Source organism: Gekko japonicus, unplaced genomic scaffold (genome assembly GCF_001447785.1).
Source record: "Gekko japonicus isolate JY-2015 unplaced genomic scaffold, Gekko_japonicus_V1.1 scaffold2090, whole genome shotgun sequence".
Taxonomy (NCBI): Eukaryota; Metazoa; Chordata; class Lepidosauria; order Squamata; family Gekkonidae; genus Gekko; species Gekko japonicus.
Genome location: NW_015164255.1, coordinates 151,925 through 167,110, shown reverse-complemented (window position 1 = coordinate 167,110; position 15,186 = coordinate 151,925). Strand labels below are relative to the sequence as shown.

The following is a 15,186-nucleotide window of genomic DNA, read 5'->3' as shown; positions in this document are numbered from 1 at the left end:
CTCCTGATGGCACCTGGTGTTTTTGGCCACTGTGTGACAGACTGCTGGACCTCCTGATGGCACCCAATATCCTGTGTAGCTGTTCTTTTTTGGTAACTGGAGATTATGATTGAAGTTTACTGTATGTGAAGACGTCTTACCAAAGTATGAGTTTGTGCATATTACTATCTCATGCTGTGTCAATGTTAAATAAAAAGTAGTAATACTGAAAACCAGAAGTTATTAAACTCTTAGTATTACTATTATTTGACAATTTATGCTCACATGCAAAGTGGGGATGACAGCCGTGTGATGAACCACATTCATTGTTCTGTCATCTTTGATGCAAGCAGTGTGCTTTTAAGTGTCCTTTGAAAATTCTAGTCTATAAGGCTGGCTTTAATACTGAGCAGAAGAAGGGGATGTGCAGAACCCCCCCAGTTCCCTTCTGGATTTGTTGTGGCAAACTGAAGCAAAACCCACTGATCTACCCCCAAAAAATCTGAAATAGAGTGAGAATTGACAATACCATCATACAACAGACACTCACCACTTTCCCCTCTGATATGCTTGTAAATTATACGAAACATGCACTCAAATATGCAAGGGAAACTGAACTCAGTAACACTGTAAGCTAGTGTGAAGTGTCTGGAATACTGCAGTGAAAGAATCAAGAGAATATCTTGTTGGGTACACGAGAAACTGCAAGTTAAAACACTAGTGACAGTAGCTGGAAACTGCAGAGCTCAGGGAATGTTATGCCTCAAGTTGATGACGTCATGACGTAAGTGATCAGGCCTTCTCTTCAGAGGGTGGTGCCACAGCCTCCCTATTCCCCGGGGGCAGCTTTTCTGGAGCTGCCAGGGGACGGTGGGAACCATCTATGAGCTCCTCCCAACCACAGAGTGTAAGACCCAAACAACTGTATTTAAAAGGACGTTCTGACATTTGAAGACCATGCCACAATACCACACAACTACTTAATTCACGCTCAGAAACTAGTACAGCTGTTAAGCTGCCACACGGGTTAGAGAAGGGAATCTTTGTTCTTGGAAGCATCATCTGAGAGTGAGATGATCAGAAACAGGAGTACAAAGTTGGGCGCATAAGCTGTCTGGTTATAAACGGTGGACAACTGAGAGCCAGTGTGCTGCAGTGGTAAGAGCATCAGCCTAGACCTGAGAGACTCTTTGCACTGCAACGGAAACTGGCCAGGAGACCTTGGATGAGTTCCTGTCAGTCTAACCCAGGGGTGTCGAACTCATTTGTTATGAGGGCCGGATCTGACACAAATGAGACTTTGTTAGGCTGGGCCATGTGTGTCATAAAATGTAATGCCAGGTAGCAGAGATATAAACTTTATACAGGACACAAATGGGTTATTTTTACTTAAAATAAAAACATGCTTAAAACATTAGCACTCTTGCAATATTTTGTTTATTTAACAGTAACTGATAACTGACACCTCTTGCTCTGAATTATTGCATCAAAATGTCTGTACTGTTACAATCCTGAGTATGCTGTTCAGATGTGTATCTGTAAGCTGCAAACCTACTTTGGATTTATTGACATTCACCACAGAAATCTCATGCTCGGAGTTCTGAATCTGGGACCCCGGTTAAAACATGAAATGGCTGAGTGATTAAGAGAGTCTGGCGAAGCAAGCTATGATGCAGCACCAGCAGCAGAACTGGAAGCAGGAGATGGCCAGTTCCACTGCGGGCCTGATGGAAGCCCTCCGGGGGCCTGATGCGGCCCTTGGGACGCATGTTTGACACCCCTAGTCTAACCTACCTCACAGGACTGCCATTGTGAGGATAAAATGGAGGGGAGAGTGACGTAAGCCACTACAAGCCCCACTGGGGGGTGGAGCAGGGGATAAATACCTAAATGAATAAAGCAGCAAGCCTTCGGGGGTTGGGGACCGGCACACCTTCAGTGGATGGAGCTCCCAGCCCCTCTTTCACAGCCACAGCATTTCTGACTCTCGTCCCCTGTGCCTTTTACCACTATCAAGTTTCCAACAGCACAAAGCAGCATCCAAGCAATCACGGTTATGTAAGGGTGCCCAACACACGGCTAAGTTAAAGAACCTGCTAGTTCAACAGCTGCTGTTTCGTGAGTGCTGGAGGCAAAGGAACAATATTATGTACAGAACAGCCAGAAGGACAGTGGGTGTGTATCGCCTGGCACCATGTGAAGTTATTACAGCCGAGTCTTTTTAAAATTTTGTGGTTCCTGGCAAAGCGGTTGGCAGAAACTTCCCCAAGCGCACCACCATTTAGGGGCCACTTTATTTCTGGCATGGACGTATGCTGCTCCCACACAGCAAAGTTCACAAAAAAGAAGTTCTCAGTATCAGCCAAGATTCTATCCACCCGTTAAGCTGCTGATGTCACGAATGCATGCTTAGGAGGAGGTAATAAGACAATGAAGGTCCAAAAACAATCTCAACAACATTTCCGGGTAATTAATGTTTTATACACTTATCATTGGTCCTTCTCTGATGAAGACTTTTGTATTTTGTAGATTCTACACTTAAAATACTTAGAGCTTTGTTTGAATGAAAATAGATACGGTTATGAAGATGCTTTAATGTTGTGACAGCACGTTACACAGCTCCGTTGTCTTATTATCTCCTCAATTTGGCAGCTGTGGTCCTCTAATTACTTTCACGAATGCATATTTAAACATTCGGCCTCCCCTAAAGACTGGTGCTCTTCTCAATTTTTAAGCAGGGATTCTGACAGTAACCACACTAAGCAAACCTTCACTTGGTAGTTCCAAGCATCTACATCTTAACATTTTGGAACTCCCACATATCCTTGGTTCTCTTAAATACTCGTGAGAAAGCCTGCCAAGATATTCTACTTATCTTTAAAGGAAAACACACACACACACAACCTTCATGTTTGCATTCTAAAGTATGACGTTATCCACCATAAGCCTTCTGACTAACCAGCTTCCTAGCGTCAGACCACTTATCTCTATCGTTATTGCCTTACACGGCAGCTGTTAAGCTGAGGGAAACCGGTGGAGGAGAGAGCCCCATGACCTCTGCTGGAAAAGCCGACAGGTTGCACCACTCTTGACACAAAAGCAATCTAGTACGGCAAGAGTATTTAGCTAAAGAACGAGAGTCTAAGACGCAGAGATGTAAGATTTCTGGGAGTCTTGAAGCCATAGGGGGAAAAATAATGCTGGGGAAAACTGAGATATTTATTTATTTATTGAATTTGTACCCCGCCCTCTCCCGTAGGGCTCAGGGCGGCTTACATGGCAAGAAACTTGCTTATAAAACATCAAATACTATAAAGATTTAAAAACAATATAAAGTTTAAAACCCACTCACACAGTAAAGTGCTCAGACTATTTGGCATCCATTCTGGAATCTCAGAGAGGACAAACCACAAACCAAACATCCCCCCGGTAGGCATTGCATAATAGATGTTAAACAGATGTTCTTCCTACCCTCATGGGCCCTCACCCCCCCACACACATTGATGGTAATATAATATTTTCTTATCAGAGGTGGATTTTGCGGTTTTAAAATGCAATGCATCGTTTGCAGCATAGTCTGTATAAAATTATGAAAATATACCTGCTACTAGAGAGTGCGCAAACTGTCAACGGCTGGACCTGATGCCACCTCACAGCTCTCCTCAGAGAGACTCATCTGCCCCCTTCTGTTGCTGACTTCCACCAGCAGGTGAAGACCTTTGCTTCCTTTGGCAGTGATCCCTCCTTCCTAACCAGTGTTTTTATGTTCTGCATAGAATCATAGAGTTGGAAGGTACCTCCAGGGTCATCTAGTCCAACCCCCCTGCACAATGCAGGAAATTTATTTTAACTGTTTTGTATGTATTTTAACTCTACTTTTTTAACGCTATAAAATGTTGTTTTAATGATGTATGTTTGGGAGGGGGGGTTGATGCTTATAGTTTTATAATGTAATTTTTATTATGTATGTTTTAAATTGTTAGCTGCCTTTGGCAGCCCTTGTAAGGGCAGAAAGGTGGGATAGAATTTTTGTAAATATTCATACACATTTGTAATAGGTGCATTGTTTACTGCATCCTGACCTCTCTTGACCCCACTAGAAAGGAGTGTCGTTCTTACAGGATCAAACAAAGTCTAAATCTTCTGCTAGTTTCATTTGACAACGTGTCCTGCTGTCTGGCTGCAGGTACACAATCCAGCCACCTTACTCGAGCAAAGCAGGTATATAAGAGGGCTTAGGAGGGAGGCCTTCTGGGACCAAAGATGGAAGAACAGTGGGACATAAATGCAATACATAAATGCATGTGGCTGCATCAGAGTCTGCCGCAGGAATTTCCCATTTTACCACTCTAATTCTATGTTAATTGGAAAGTAAATTTCACTGAAACAAGTGGTACTTGTTTCTAAGGAACAGGTTTCAGCCTTTGGCGGAAGTCTTAATTAACTTAATGTGATGAGCATTTGCGATCTGGCGACCAGCTCCACAGGATTGTGCCACGTATGCCTCCTAGCCTGTATGCCAGGTGTGAAGAGCAAGGCGACTTTAGATTTGCTCTCAGTTCTGACTGCCATTTCTGCCTAACCTCCCCTTTGCTTGGATTCTACAACCTTCACCCAGAAAGTTCTCACGGTACCAAATTAAGTTGAAAGTTATGTTGTGTAGTAAAAGCTGCTGTGGATATTTCGTTACCGCATTAAGTCGTAACATCACGTTACCACATTAAGTCTAAAGTTATGTTGCGTAGTAAAAGTAGCTGTGAATATTAGAAACTGAATCGGTACCGCCATGAACCAGTTATTTTGTGTCATGATGGGCTAATGCAGGAGTCTGTATAATTTATTGTGAAGCTGCAGGAAGTTCAAGGGCCAAGTCAAATGAAACGGCACTCAAAAATTCCTTTAAAGAGTGAAGTTTCAGTTTTGGACCTGACAAGCTTAAATTACATCTTTGTGCTTAACTCAGCACTTATTCTGACCTCTGCTGAAGTAAAAGAGAAACTGTAATAGGCCCTTAACATAGCTCACACTTACTCAGTTTAGAGGTAACACTGGTGGGCACTCTATGAAATTAATGAGCAGTAGGCTTAGGACAGATAAAAGTAAGGCCCTCTTCACCCAAAGAGTAATTAGCAGATGGAACTCACTGCTGCAGGAAGTGGTGGCAGCTACACGCATGGACAGCTTCAAGAGAGGATTGGATAAACATACAGAGCAGAGGGCCATGAGTGGCTACTAGCCACAAGGTATAGATGGAACACTGTCTGGGGCAGTGATGCTCTGTCTTCTTTGTGCTTGGGGGAGGGCAACAGGGGGAGGGCTTCTGGAGTTCTGGCCCCACTGGTGGACCTCCTGATGGCACCTGGGTTTTGGCCACTGTGTGACACAGACCAGATGGGCCAATGGCTTCTCTTATGTTCTTAAATGTTCTAAAATAAAGCTATCCATGGCTGCGGTCACATGGAGCATTAGCCACGCTACAGAGACGGAAGATAGGCGGATTCTCTGGGTGCGATCACAGCGCCACATCTGGGAAGCGTAGAGCTCCCGTGGCTTACCCGAGGCTTCCCGCCGAAAATGCGGGGTAAAAAAACAGTACCTCCGAGGTACTAGTTTCCGGAAACCGTGGGGCAAGGGCGGGCGCCTGATCGTGTTTCCGGTGGTAGGTCGTGGCATCCGTCGCCCGCCCATGTCCCCTCGCAAAAAGGGATTTTCCCAAGTCTCCACGGGATGCACACAAGCACCCAACGGCGCATGCGCACACTTCAGCCCCCTCCTCTTTGGGGGACGTGGCGGGAGGGTTGCCGAGCTGAAGCTCCTCCTGGAAGGGACCAGACGAGGACAGTTTGCATTCCTCTGCAGCCCTGGAAGGGGTTAAGCACGCAGAGACTTTTGCTAGAGAGGCCGCTTCTTTGCCACGCCACAGGATTGTCCTGTGATCGGCACCTCCCCCCTAACCACGGGACCTCTACAGGACGTCTGATTGTGCAGCCGCGCGTTATTTTGCTCTGGGGCAAACAGCCACGCTTCCCCCACTGCATTTTCCTGCCCGTGTGACCGGGGCCCATGGTACTTTTATCAAAATGAACAGAATTAGTGAACCCACGTTTGTGTCAGATCAATATGTGAAACAATATTCATCACGTAAGACAAAGAATGGGATTGGGTAAAAGCCTCTTGTTGAGACAGGAGAAAAGCTTAATATTTCCAAACTCTGATAAAAATAATGTTTTAGGGGGAAGTACTGTTGCTGCAAAAATAAGACCCTGTGTGCCTCTCTCCAGCGAAATATCAGTGCAGCCTTTTCTGTTTAACAGGATGTGTACATCCACTAACATCATATCCAAATCGCCACAGACTTTAAGACACTCACTTGGAGGAGATAAAATAAAACCTTTCAAATAAGCAGACACGCTACTACTATGCTTACCTCTTTTCCTAGTTTTAAAACGCTGGCCTGATAGCGTTGGCTTTTGCTGCTTTTGATTATTCATAAAAGACACCCTGTGGAAAGAAACAAATTCAAGGACTTTCAGTTAGGCAACTCTTATAGAGATTGGAGGGGGGGGGAAACACCCTCAGCCTCGGCCAACTACTGGCAACATCTGCTTAGAAAAAGGCACTTTTAGAACTACATCACAATGCTTTGCCGTGGTACTATTGTAACAGAACAAGCTAAAAATCAGTGTAAAGTAGCCAGACTTTTAGGAACACACGAGTCAGAAGGCAAACCAGCTCATCTTCCTAGATGAGCACTATTAGCCCCACTGGTGGACCTCCTGATGGCACCAGGTATTTTTGGCCACTGTGTGACAGAGTGTTGGACTGGCTGGGCCATTGGCCTGATCCAACACTGGCTTCTCTTATGTTCTTATTGAGTAAACATATGACTGCATACAGAATGAGAACTCAGTCAGGGAGGCCTTGGGTGAAACATCCCATGCAGGCCCAGGGAGAGGAAACATTTGGAAGATCTTGTTATTTTAACTTGATTAGGAAAGAGCTACAGCTAGGGTGCCTGCCCTCTTAAGAGACACCCAAACAGCAAAGCTGACAAGTATCTTGTGTTGTGGGATTTAAAAGGTGAGGGTTTTTTGCCATGTTCCCCTAGTTTAACATCTAGCTGGTTCTCCAACTACCTTACATCTCTCTGGAATTTAAGCCCAAGTTTCCCATCAACGGCACCGCCAGCTGCACAGAGGGCTCACCCAGGGCTTTTTCTAGGTGTCCAAGTGTTTCACACTATTCAAATTTCACGCTGTCTTGAGTTCAGCCAATCTCCAAACAATGGTTTGGGGACCAAGGATGTGCTGCAGTTGGCATACCCTTCCTCACATGTCAATTTCCTGGTTTGTTCTTACCATAGCACAGTGTTCATCAAAGAAGAAGAGTTGCTTTTATATCCTGCCCTTCACTGGGAGTCTCAGAGCTACTTACAGTCTCCTTTCCCTTCCCCTCCCCACAACAGACACCCTGTGAGCAATGTTCCCTCTAAGCTGAGTTAGTGTGAGCTAGCTCATAGTTTTTTAGCCTCCAGCTCAAAGATTTTTTTCTTAGCTCAGGAAGGAGGGCTCCAGAGCAAACTCATTTATTCAGTAGCCAAATGGCTCACTCACAACTTTGATGCCTGTAGCTCACAAAGCAGACGTTTTGCTCACAAGACTGCACAGCTTAGAGGGAACATTGCCTGTGAGGTAGGTGCGGCTGAGAGAGCTATTTCGAGCTCTTGAGAGAACAGCTCTGAGGGAACTTGTGACTGACCTAAGGCCACCCAGTTGGCTGCATGTAGACGAGTGGAGAATCAAACCCAGTTCTCCAGATTAGAGTCCGCCACACTTAACCACTACACCAAAGTGGAACTCTGATGATCCCAAGGGCACCCCAAAGGATGGAAGTGCTTTGTAAGGACAGGGTGAGGTCCCCTCACAGCTCACATGAAAACAAAGCTCTTGGGTTTTCTGGGGGGAGGGCAGGGATTCTCCACCTAAAGTGACAGAACTATCTTTCCCACCTTCAAAGTTTTGGAGCTCACAGAACTACCCCCCCCCACACACACACACAACAATCACCTAGCTTCCAGGTCATCTACCAGCCAGGAAAAAAAAATCCTGATTAGTTGCTGGGATCCAACAGCTCAGACCTAGGAACTTTTATTGGCTGAGTGCCTCCAAGGCAGCAGTTACCATAGTTACGTTCAAATATAAAACTGAACTGTTTCCCAATGCAAAGATTTCACCATAGAAACACCACTTTGCACTCATTGACAACAACAGCCAATATTGATTTTCAATATGCTACTGGAGGCACTGGCCTTTTTCTGCTTTTAAGAGCATCTCTGAACCTCTTACCAGATTCCTTCCTGTCTTGCCCATGTCCAATCAGCCTCTACCTAGTACTTATTTACCAATAAGGAATTTTCTGGTTGTCTCCTGCTTAAAATCCCTTCCAATCAAGGCATGAGCCTTTTGAATTTTGGCCGTGGAGCAGTGGTATGTCCGTGGCTCACAGAGACCCAACACTCACAATGACCACCAGCCAAAAGAGCCACACTGACTTCCAACCCTGGGATGATGCCTGCACCTCAGGGACGCTTGCAATTTGCCTACTCCTCCAGCAGCAGCTGTTGCAAGGTGGGAACTACCTGCCAAGTATAAGCCCCACCAGGCAGGGGCCTTGCCCGCTTTCCTGAATCATGTGGCAGGTGCCACATTGGGAAACAGTGCCACAGGGGGTATGTCAAAGAGCTACATGTGACTCCTAAAACACTGAGTGACCACCACAGCTCCAGAGAGTCAGCTACCCTCTAGGCCTTGTGTAAACAATATTAACATTTTACTTAAAATCTGTCTTTTAAGTATAACAGAGACCATTCTCACTGTAGTGTTCTGTGGATACCTGAAGACAGAAACCTCTACAGGGCATGCACAGGTCAGCACAATGTGAGTGCTAGGTGGGAAGGATCAAAAGCAGAGGTCCCTGGGATATGAAAATCTGAGAATGCTTGCTACAGCATGTCTCTTATCATGATAGATTTGGAAGCACCCGGATCAAGTCATTAGCTCAACATCTACAACTGTTTAAAAGTATCACTACCTGCGAATAGCAGATACGGGGCTCAGAAAGACACCTAACCATTGCAGGTGAGTTTAAGATGAAAATTTAAGTTAGGGAAAGCCAAAAAAAGGAGGCTGGGTGCAGCACCAAAGCCTTTCTACGGAAAGGGTGACCAGTGGTTAAAAAAAAAAAAACTAGGGCCATGCTAGCACAGGCTTGCTACGCCTTAATATTTCTTCCACTCACAATCAGGATAGTTAAACGGGTGCATTTCTCCCCACCTTGCTTCACTGCATGCCAATAACAGTAAAGACCTTAATCGGAGTTTAATGACTCTAATAAGGAACCTATGGAGTACTAACTATTCCATTTTAGAGAGTAGAGAAAGAGGAACACAATCTCAGATGGGGGGGGGGGAGGTATCAAAATGCACAGATCTGTTCTTGAAAGCATCGAAGATCAGACTGCAGAACACAACGGCCTAGTCTAAGCCAGCGGGTTGGGTGGTGTTTTTTGCTTTCTTTCCTGGCAGCCACGAAGGAATAGTTACGTGGTCCAAAACAGAGTGGGAAGCCAATGTCCTCTGCGACAATTAACAAGCCTCACGTTTTGACTCAAGGATGGGGGGGGGGTCATTTCAGGTCCCGAGAATCCGTAGCTGCGATCACACACACACAAACTAAATAATGCACTTCCAATGCCCTTTCCAACTGGATTTCACTGCGTGAACCGGCAAGATCCAGCTGCAAAGTGCAGGGAATGGGCACTATTTGGCGTGCGTGTGATCGCAGCCCACGACGCAGCGGGGAAGCCCGTTCCCAGGGGGCTCGTCCCCGGCCCCCCCCCCCCCCACGTCTAAGAGCCTCCTAATCCCATTTCCCCAGCATGTCCTTTTACTCCCTCCCTCCCTCCAGCCAGGGAGGGGCCGAGCGGCCGGCCACCTCCCCCCCCCCAAATCCACCACCGCACCAACCAGCCTCACCCGCCTTATTATATAATAAAAACCTGCACTGGAGAAGGAGAATCGCGCCTCCTTCCCCTCCCAGCAGTCTCCACCCCCTCGTACGAGGACTTCCAGCCCGTGGAGTTAAAAACAACAACCCTCCGCCTCCCCCCCCCCCCCACATGTGGGGAAGGTCTGTTTGGTGTGCAGCTGGCCTCAGTGCGGCCAGAGAGTGCGCGCATCTTAAAAAATGTTTTTTAAATCATTTTTTTAAATCATTTTTTGAAGAAAATCTGGGGGGGGCTATCCTTCTAAGGGAGGAGGCGGAGCCCCCAACAGCCCCACCGCAGGGGTGGAGCCTGAGGAGGGTGGGGTTTTGGGAGGGGAGGGACCTCAGCGGAGTCCACCCCCCCAAAGCAGCCATTTTTCTCCAGGGGAGCTGATCTCCATCGCCTGGAGGTCAGTTGTAATACCGGGAGATCTCCCGGCCCCCCCTGGAGGCTAGCCCCCCCCCCGCAACCGCCCCCTGCTTCGCCCGCCCTTGGGAACCTCACCGACTTTCAAGGCAGGAAAGGAACGTCCAAGAAGCACGAGCGTTAACAGGCAGGCGCGAGGAGGACTGAGGGGAGGGGGAGAGAAAGGAGGCGGTTTCAGGCAGGAGGAGGCGTCTAGGCTCCGCCCCCCTCTCTCCCCGGAGCGGAAACCGCGCGAGAACTCGGGCGCGCCTCCCGGGGAGGGCGGGGGAGCGGGAGGAACCATTCTCGGTCCTCTCGCGGAGAAAGAAAAGACGGGGGGGAATGTAATTGACACGAAACTGGGTGTTTTTGCGTACAAAACGACCCCCCTCGACGTTCGTATTCTTGGGAGTGGAGTGAGGAAATGGGCTTGGCTTCCTCTTTCGTTCTCTCCGCCCCCCCCCATGTTGAAAATGAGCTCGCCCTTCCTGCCGTTCTTTTCCTTCCCCACTCATCTCCCCCCCGCCCTTTTCGACGTCATGCGGTGAACGGGATGCGTCTGTTGTGGGCGGGGAGATGGGGCGCATTCCGAAGCGCACGTGACACCCCCCCGGTCAATGGAAGCGGCCGGTTCCCTGCTTTCACGGCAATGCCAGGAATAGCTTGTGGCTGAGTCCATTACGGCAGGATGGGGGTGACGGGGGGGGGAGCTCGGCAAGATTCGCTCCCCATAGGCGTCAGGAAGTCGGGGTTTGGCCGTTCTTTTGTCCGCTGACCGGATTTCCTGGGTTTGATGGAGGGAGTTCTGACGCCTGGAAGGTTTCTATAGAGATAAATGTGGTTTGGTCTTTTTAAGGTGCTGCCAGTTGAACCTGGTGGCCTCTCTCTCTCGCTGGTTTGCAAACAATACCAGTTGCTCATAGAAAGCAATGGTGGAATTTCCAAAATTGTCCCCTCCCTTTTGCGTCAGACGCCTGGGATCCATCAGAAACTAAGTAGCATGTTTGCTTTGTAAGTCTGGTTGCCGATCTTGGTTTGTGGGTCAGACTCTCACGCCTGTTTTTTCAGTGTTTGTTTCTAGACCACCAGGTCGTGATTGTCCACATTTGTCTTATTATACTGAATCAGACCACCGGTCCATCAGGGTCAGGATTGTCTACTCAGACTGGCAGCAGCTCTCCAGGGTCTCAGGGCGGAGGCCTTTCATATCCCCTATTGCCTGGTCCTGGAGATGCTGGAGATTGAACCTAGGGTTCACAAAGCAGATGCTTCCATGCACTGGGAAAGGATCAATAAACTATTATTAATTTATTAATATTATTATAGCAGATGGGGGGGTGGGAAGCTGAGAAATATTCTGTGTATGTGTGTGTGAGGGGGTGAGGTTGAGGCTTTGCATCTATTTATTGCAAAGTGCACAGTAACAACAAATGCTACGCACCAATCCTGCAGTAGAATACGGTGTTATTGTCCCACTGTCTTCCATACGTGAAACTAAGAGAAAGCATTTTACAATTTCGTCCAACCTTATTATCCTCAGATGACAAACTGAAGTGGATGGCTGAAGCTGAGAGACAGTCTTTCCACAGTGCAGACCTTGGAAAGGCTGCAGCCATTCTACTTATTTATTTATTTACTTTCTTTATACCCTGCGGTTCTCCCCTATGGGAACCCAAGGTGGCTTACCTCATTCTCCTCTCCTTCATTTTAACCTCACAACAAGCCCTAATCTGGATAGTCCAGGCTGGCCCGATCTCAGAAGCTAAGCAGGGTCAAGCCCTGGCTAGTATTTGGAAGGGGCGACCTCCAAGGAATACCAGGGTCTCTGACACGGAGGCAGGCAATGGCAAACCACCTCTGAATGTCTCCTGCCTTAAAAACAAGTCTAGCTCGCCACCTAGTGGTGCATAAGGCTAAAAGAGCTAGAACTTCTGGCTGCCAGACATTCTTAGGATCTCCTGGATATCTCAAGCTTGTGAGATAGGTTAGACTGGGTGATTATATGACTGGCCCAAGGTCACCCAGGGAGCTTCCATGGCACAAGTGGGGATTCGAACCTGGGTCTCCCAGGTAGTAGTCCAGCACTCTTAACCAGAACTCCTCACTGGCTCTGCATTATGATCTCTGTAAACCTGGTAAGGGCAGCTGATGCTGGTAGTGAAGACTGTAAAAACTCATTACCTGCTCACTCTTTATTGGTAAAAGCTGTCCTTTATGGTTAAGGAACTCCATGCTAGGCTCAGAAAGGAAGAGAGCGTTCTAACTATCTAGGCTAGGATGGAGAGAGATACTGAGAGCACTTCTTGCCCTTGTGGAGTCTAGACAGAGAAACAGAAAAAGAAGGAAATAGCCGGATGAAAGGAAGTCCCCGGAGTAGCAATCTGGGTAGACCATCAGCAGAACAGACGAGAGGAAGGATACAGAAGAAATTGAACTGTCCACCTCACTAGCCCTCCTGTCCATCCTAAAGTACTGGTGTGCATAGTACAAAGATATATTGTAGTGTTCCTTCACTTCAAAGAGTTTGTTGGCCTCACAGTGCAATTGATGAGCCAGTGTGTGAAACGATATTGTACTAGACAGACCACTGGTTGTTAGCCCGCTGCCGCTTTATATGGATTTTAACTGTATAGCTGAACTGTGCAAACTGTGTGCCAGGGAAAATGGACTGAATGGTGACCACGAGACAGAGCCAACCTACAGGACAGAAGATATGTGCCCAGCCAAGAGAAGCCTTGCACTGAAGCAGCATGTTAGACCAGACATGGACCCATAGAAGACCCGATGCCACACATCCCTGCATCTCCAAGGACACTGCAGACCCAGGTAGACAGCATGCCAGCCTCCCTGACATTGCAGCAACATGGAGCCAGCAGCCAGACTTCCAGAGAAACCATGCTTTGCAGAGGCAGCCTGGACATTTCTGCACAAACGCCATTGAAAGACTTCTTCTCCAGCATGCAGGTAGCCTTCCTCCCCCCTCACCTTCTCCTAGCATTACTGCACGTACTCATCCTCAAGTTAAACAATAGAACTTGGCTGTGACGAGATTACCTGAGCTGCCAAGCACACCCACCGCCCATCAAGATAACACAGCTGCAGATCATTGGGTCGTTGACTGTAACGACTGGACTGGCCCAAGCACCTGGAAGACTGTCTCTTCTTTTCCTTTGTCTTAAGCCATCCACTCCAGAGGTGTCACTTAGAAAAACATGATGTCAATTACCCACCTAGTAATCCTATTCTCTGGCCCCATCAGGACCTGGATTTTTTTTAGTACTTCCTGGAGGACTATGTGACAGAGGAAGCATGTGCCTCTAGTCAGATCTAGGGTATATAAAGAGAGGGTCACCCCATTGCTCTCTCTCTCTCTCTCCTATCCCCCCAACCTATATTTCGTTCTATTCCTGCGCAGTTTGGAATCTCCCACTCTGTATCTATTTCTGGGACTTGGATAAGTGGGACTCTGGTATATACAGGTCATGATCCTATAGTTATGCCAATTGCTCATTAATATTATACTTCCCCAACCTTTTATTTGGAGCTGCGGTGGCTCAAGTGGTTAAGACGCTGAACTGCAGGCTGTGGAAGGTCAGTAGTTCAGCAGTTCGAGACCCGAGTGTGCCACATGACGGAGTGAGCTCCCATCTCTAGTTCCAGCTCCTGCCAACCTAGCAGTTCGAAAGCAAGAAATTGCAAGTAGATAAATAGGTTCCACTTCGGTGGGAAGGTAACAGCGTTCCGTGCGCCTTGGGGTTTAGTCATGCTGGCCACATGACCACGGAAACGTCTTCGGACAGCGCTGGCTCTTCGGCTTTGAAACAGAGATGAGCACTGCAACCCTAGAGTCAGATTCAACTGGCTTTCGAGCAAGGGAGCCTTGACCTTTAACCTTTTATTAAAGAAATAAGGCAATTTGGCCAACAGGTCTGATCTAGCAGGGGCTCTCCTTAACATTCGGATGGCTGCTACCCATGATCTCAAGGGAATCTCCATATCCAGAGGCAGTCAAGCTCTGGGAACATTCCTGCCTACCATGACCCCCTTCTTTAACCTCTTCTTAGCAATACCATCCTGCTGTTTCTGTCCCTAGACCCTGTGTGTTTCTTCCGTAGAACCCGTACCATTCTAGCATTCGGTACCTCCACATTTCCCATCACGTTGTTTCCTAGCGCTCTGTTGGTGATGGATTCACACGGAACAACTGAATTTTCCATAACAATCAGCGAATAGAACAAAGTTTGAGACCAGTGGCACCTTTAAGACCTACAAAGTTTCATTCTGGGTATAAGCTTTCATGGGCATGCACACGAAAGCTTATTCCCAGAATGAAACTTTGTTGGTTTTAAAGGAGCCACTGGATTCAAACTCTGTTCTGCTGCTTCAGACTGACACGGCTACCCACCTGAGTCAATCAGCTAATAACTGGGTGGAGTTTTTAATGTGTGGAGTGGGGTTTGCAAGCAGCAATCAATTTGTGGCATTTTGTAGACATAAATATGGCAAACCTTACAGTTTGGTGCTAGATTTTTGTTTCCCTTATGCCGTTGCTATACCCAGTGTCCATTGTTATCCAAAAGAGACCTCTGTCTGGGTATGGATGTACAAGTATCCCCACATGCGCAGGTCCTAAATACTGGCTCCTGGGGATCTTTTAACTCTGCATATACACAGGTTCAGGTCAATATGCCTCTAGATGAAAATAAAAGGAGAACAGGCCAAGTTCTATGAGGAAAGGTTGAAGGAGCTGGATATGTT

General features: G+C 47.3%; 1 protein-coding gene across 1 annotated transcript in view; it reads right to left on the bottom strand.

The window, feature by feature from the left end:
* BZW1 (basic leucine zipper and W2 domains 1) overlaps positions 1 to 10,621 on the bottom strand; it is a 21,195-nt gene extending 10,574 nt beyond the window's left edge. The window contains exons 1-2 of the mRNA XM_015408673.1: positions 10,528 to 10,621; positions 6,407 to 6,480 (exon numbers count right to left, since the gene is read on the bottom strand). Coding sequence (XP_015264159.1) covers positions 6,407 to 6,470 — 64 coding nt within the window. The 5' untranslated portion in view covers positions 6,471 to 6,480; positions 10,528 to 10,621. The remainder of the gene's footprint in view (positions 1 to 6,406; positions 6,481 to 10,527) is intronic.
* Between the last annotated feature and the right edge of the window lie 4,565 nt (positions 10,622 to 15,186).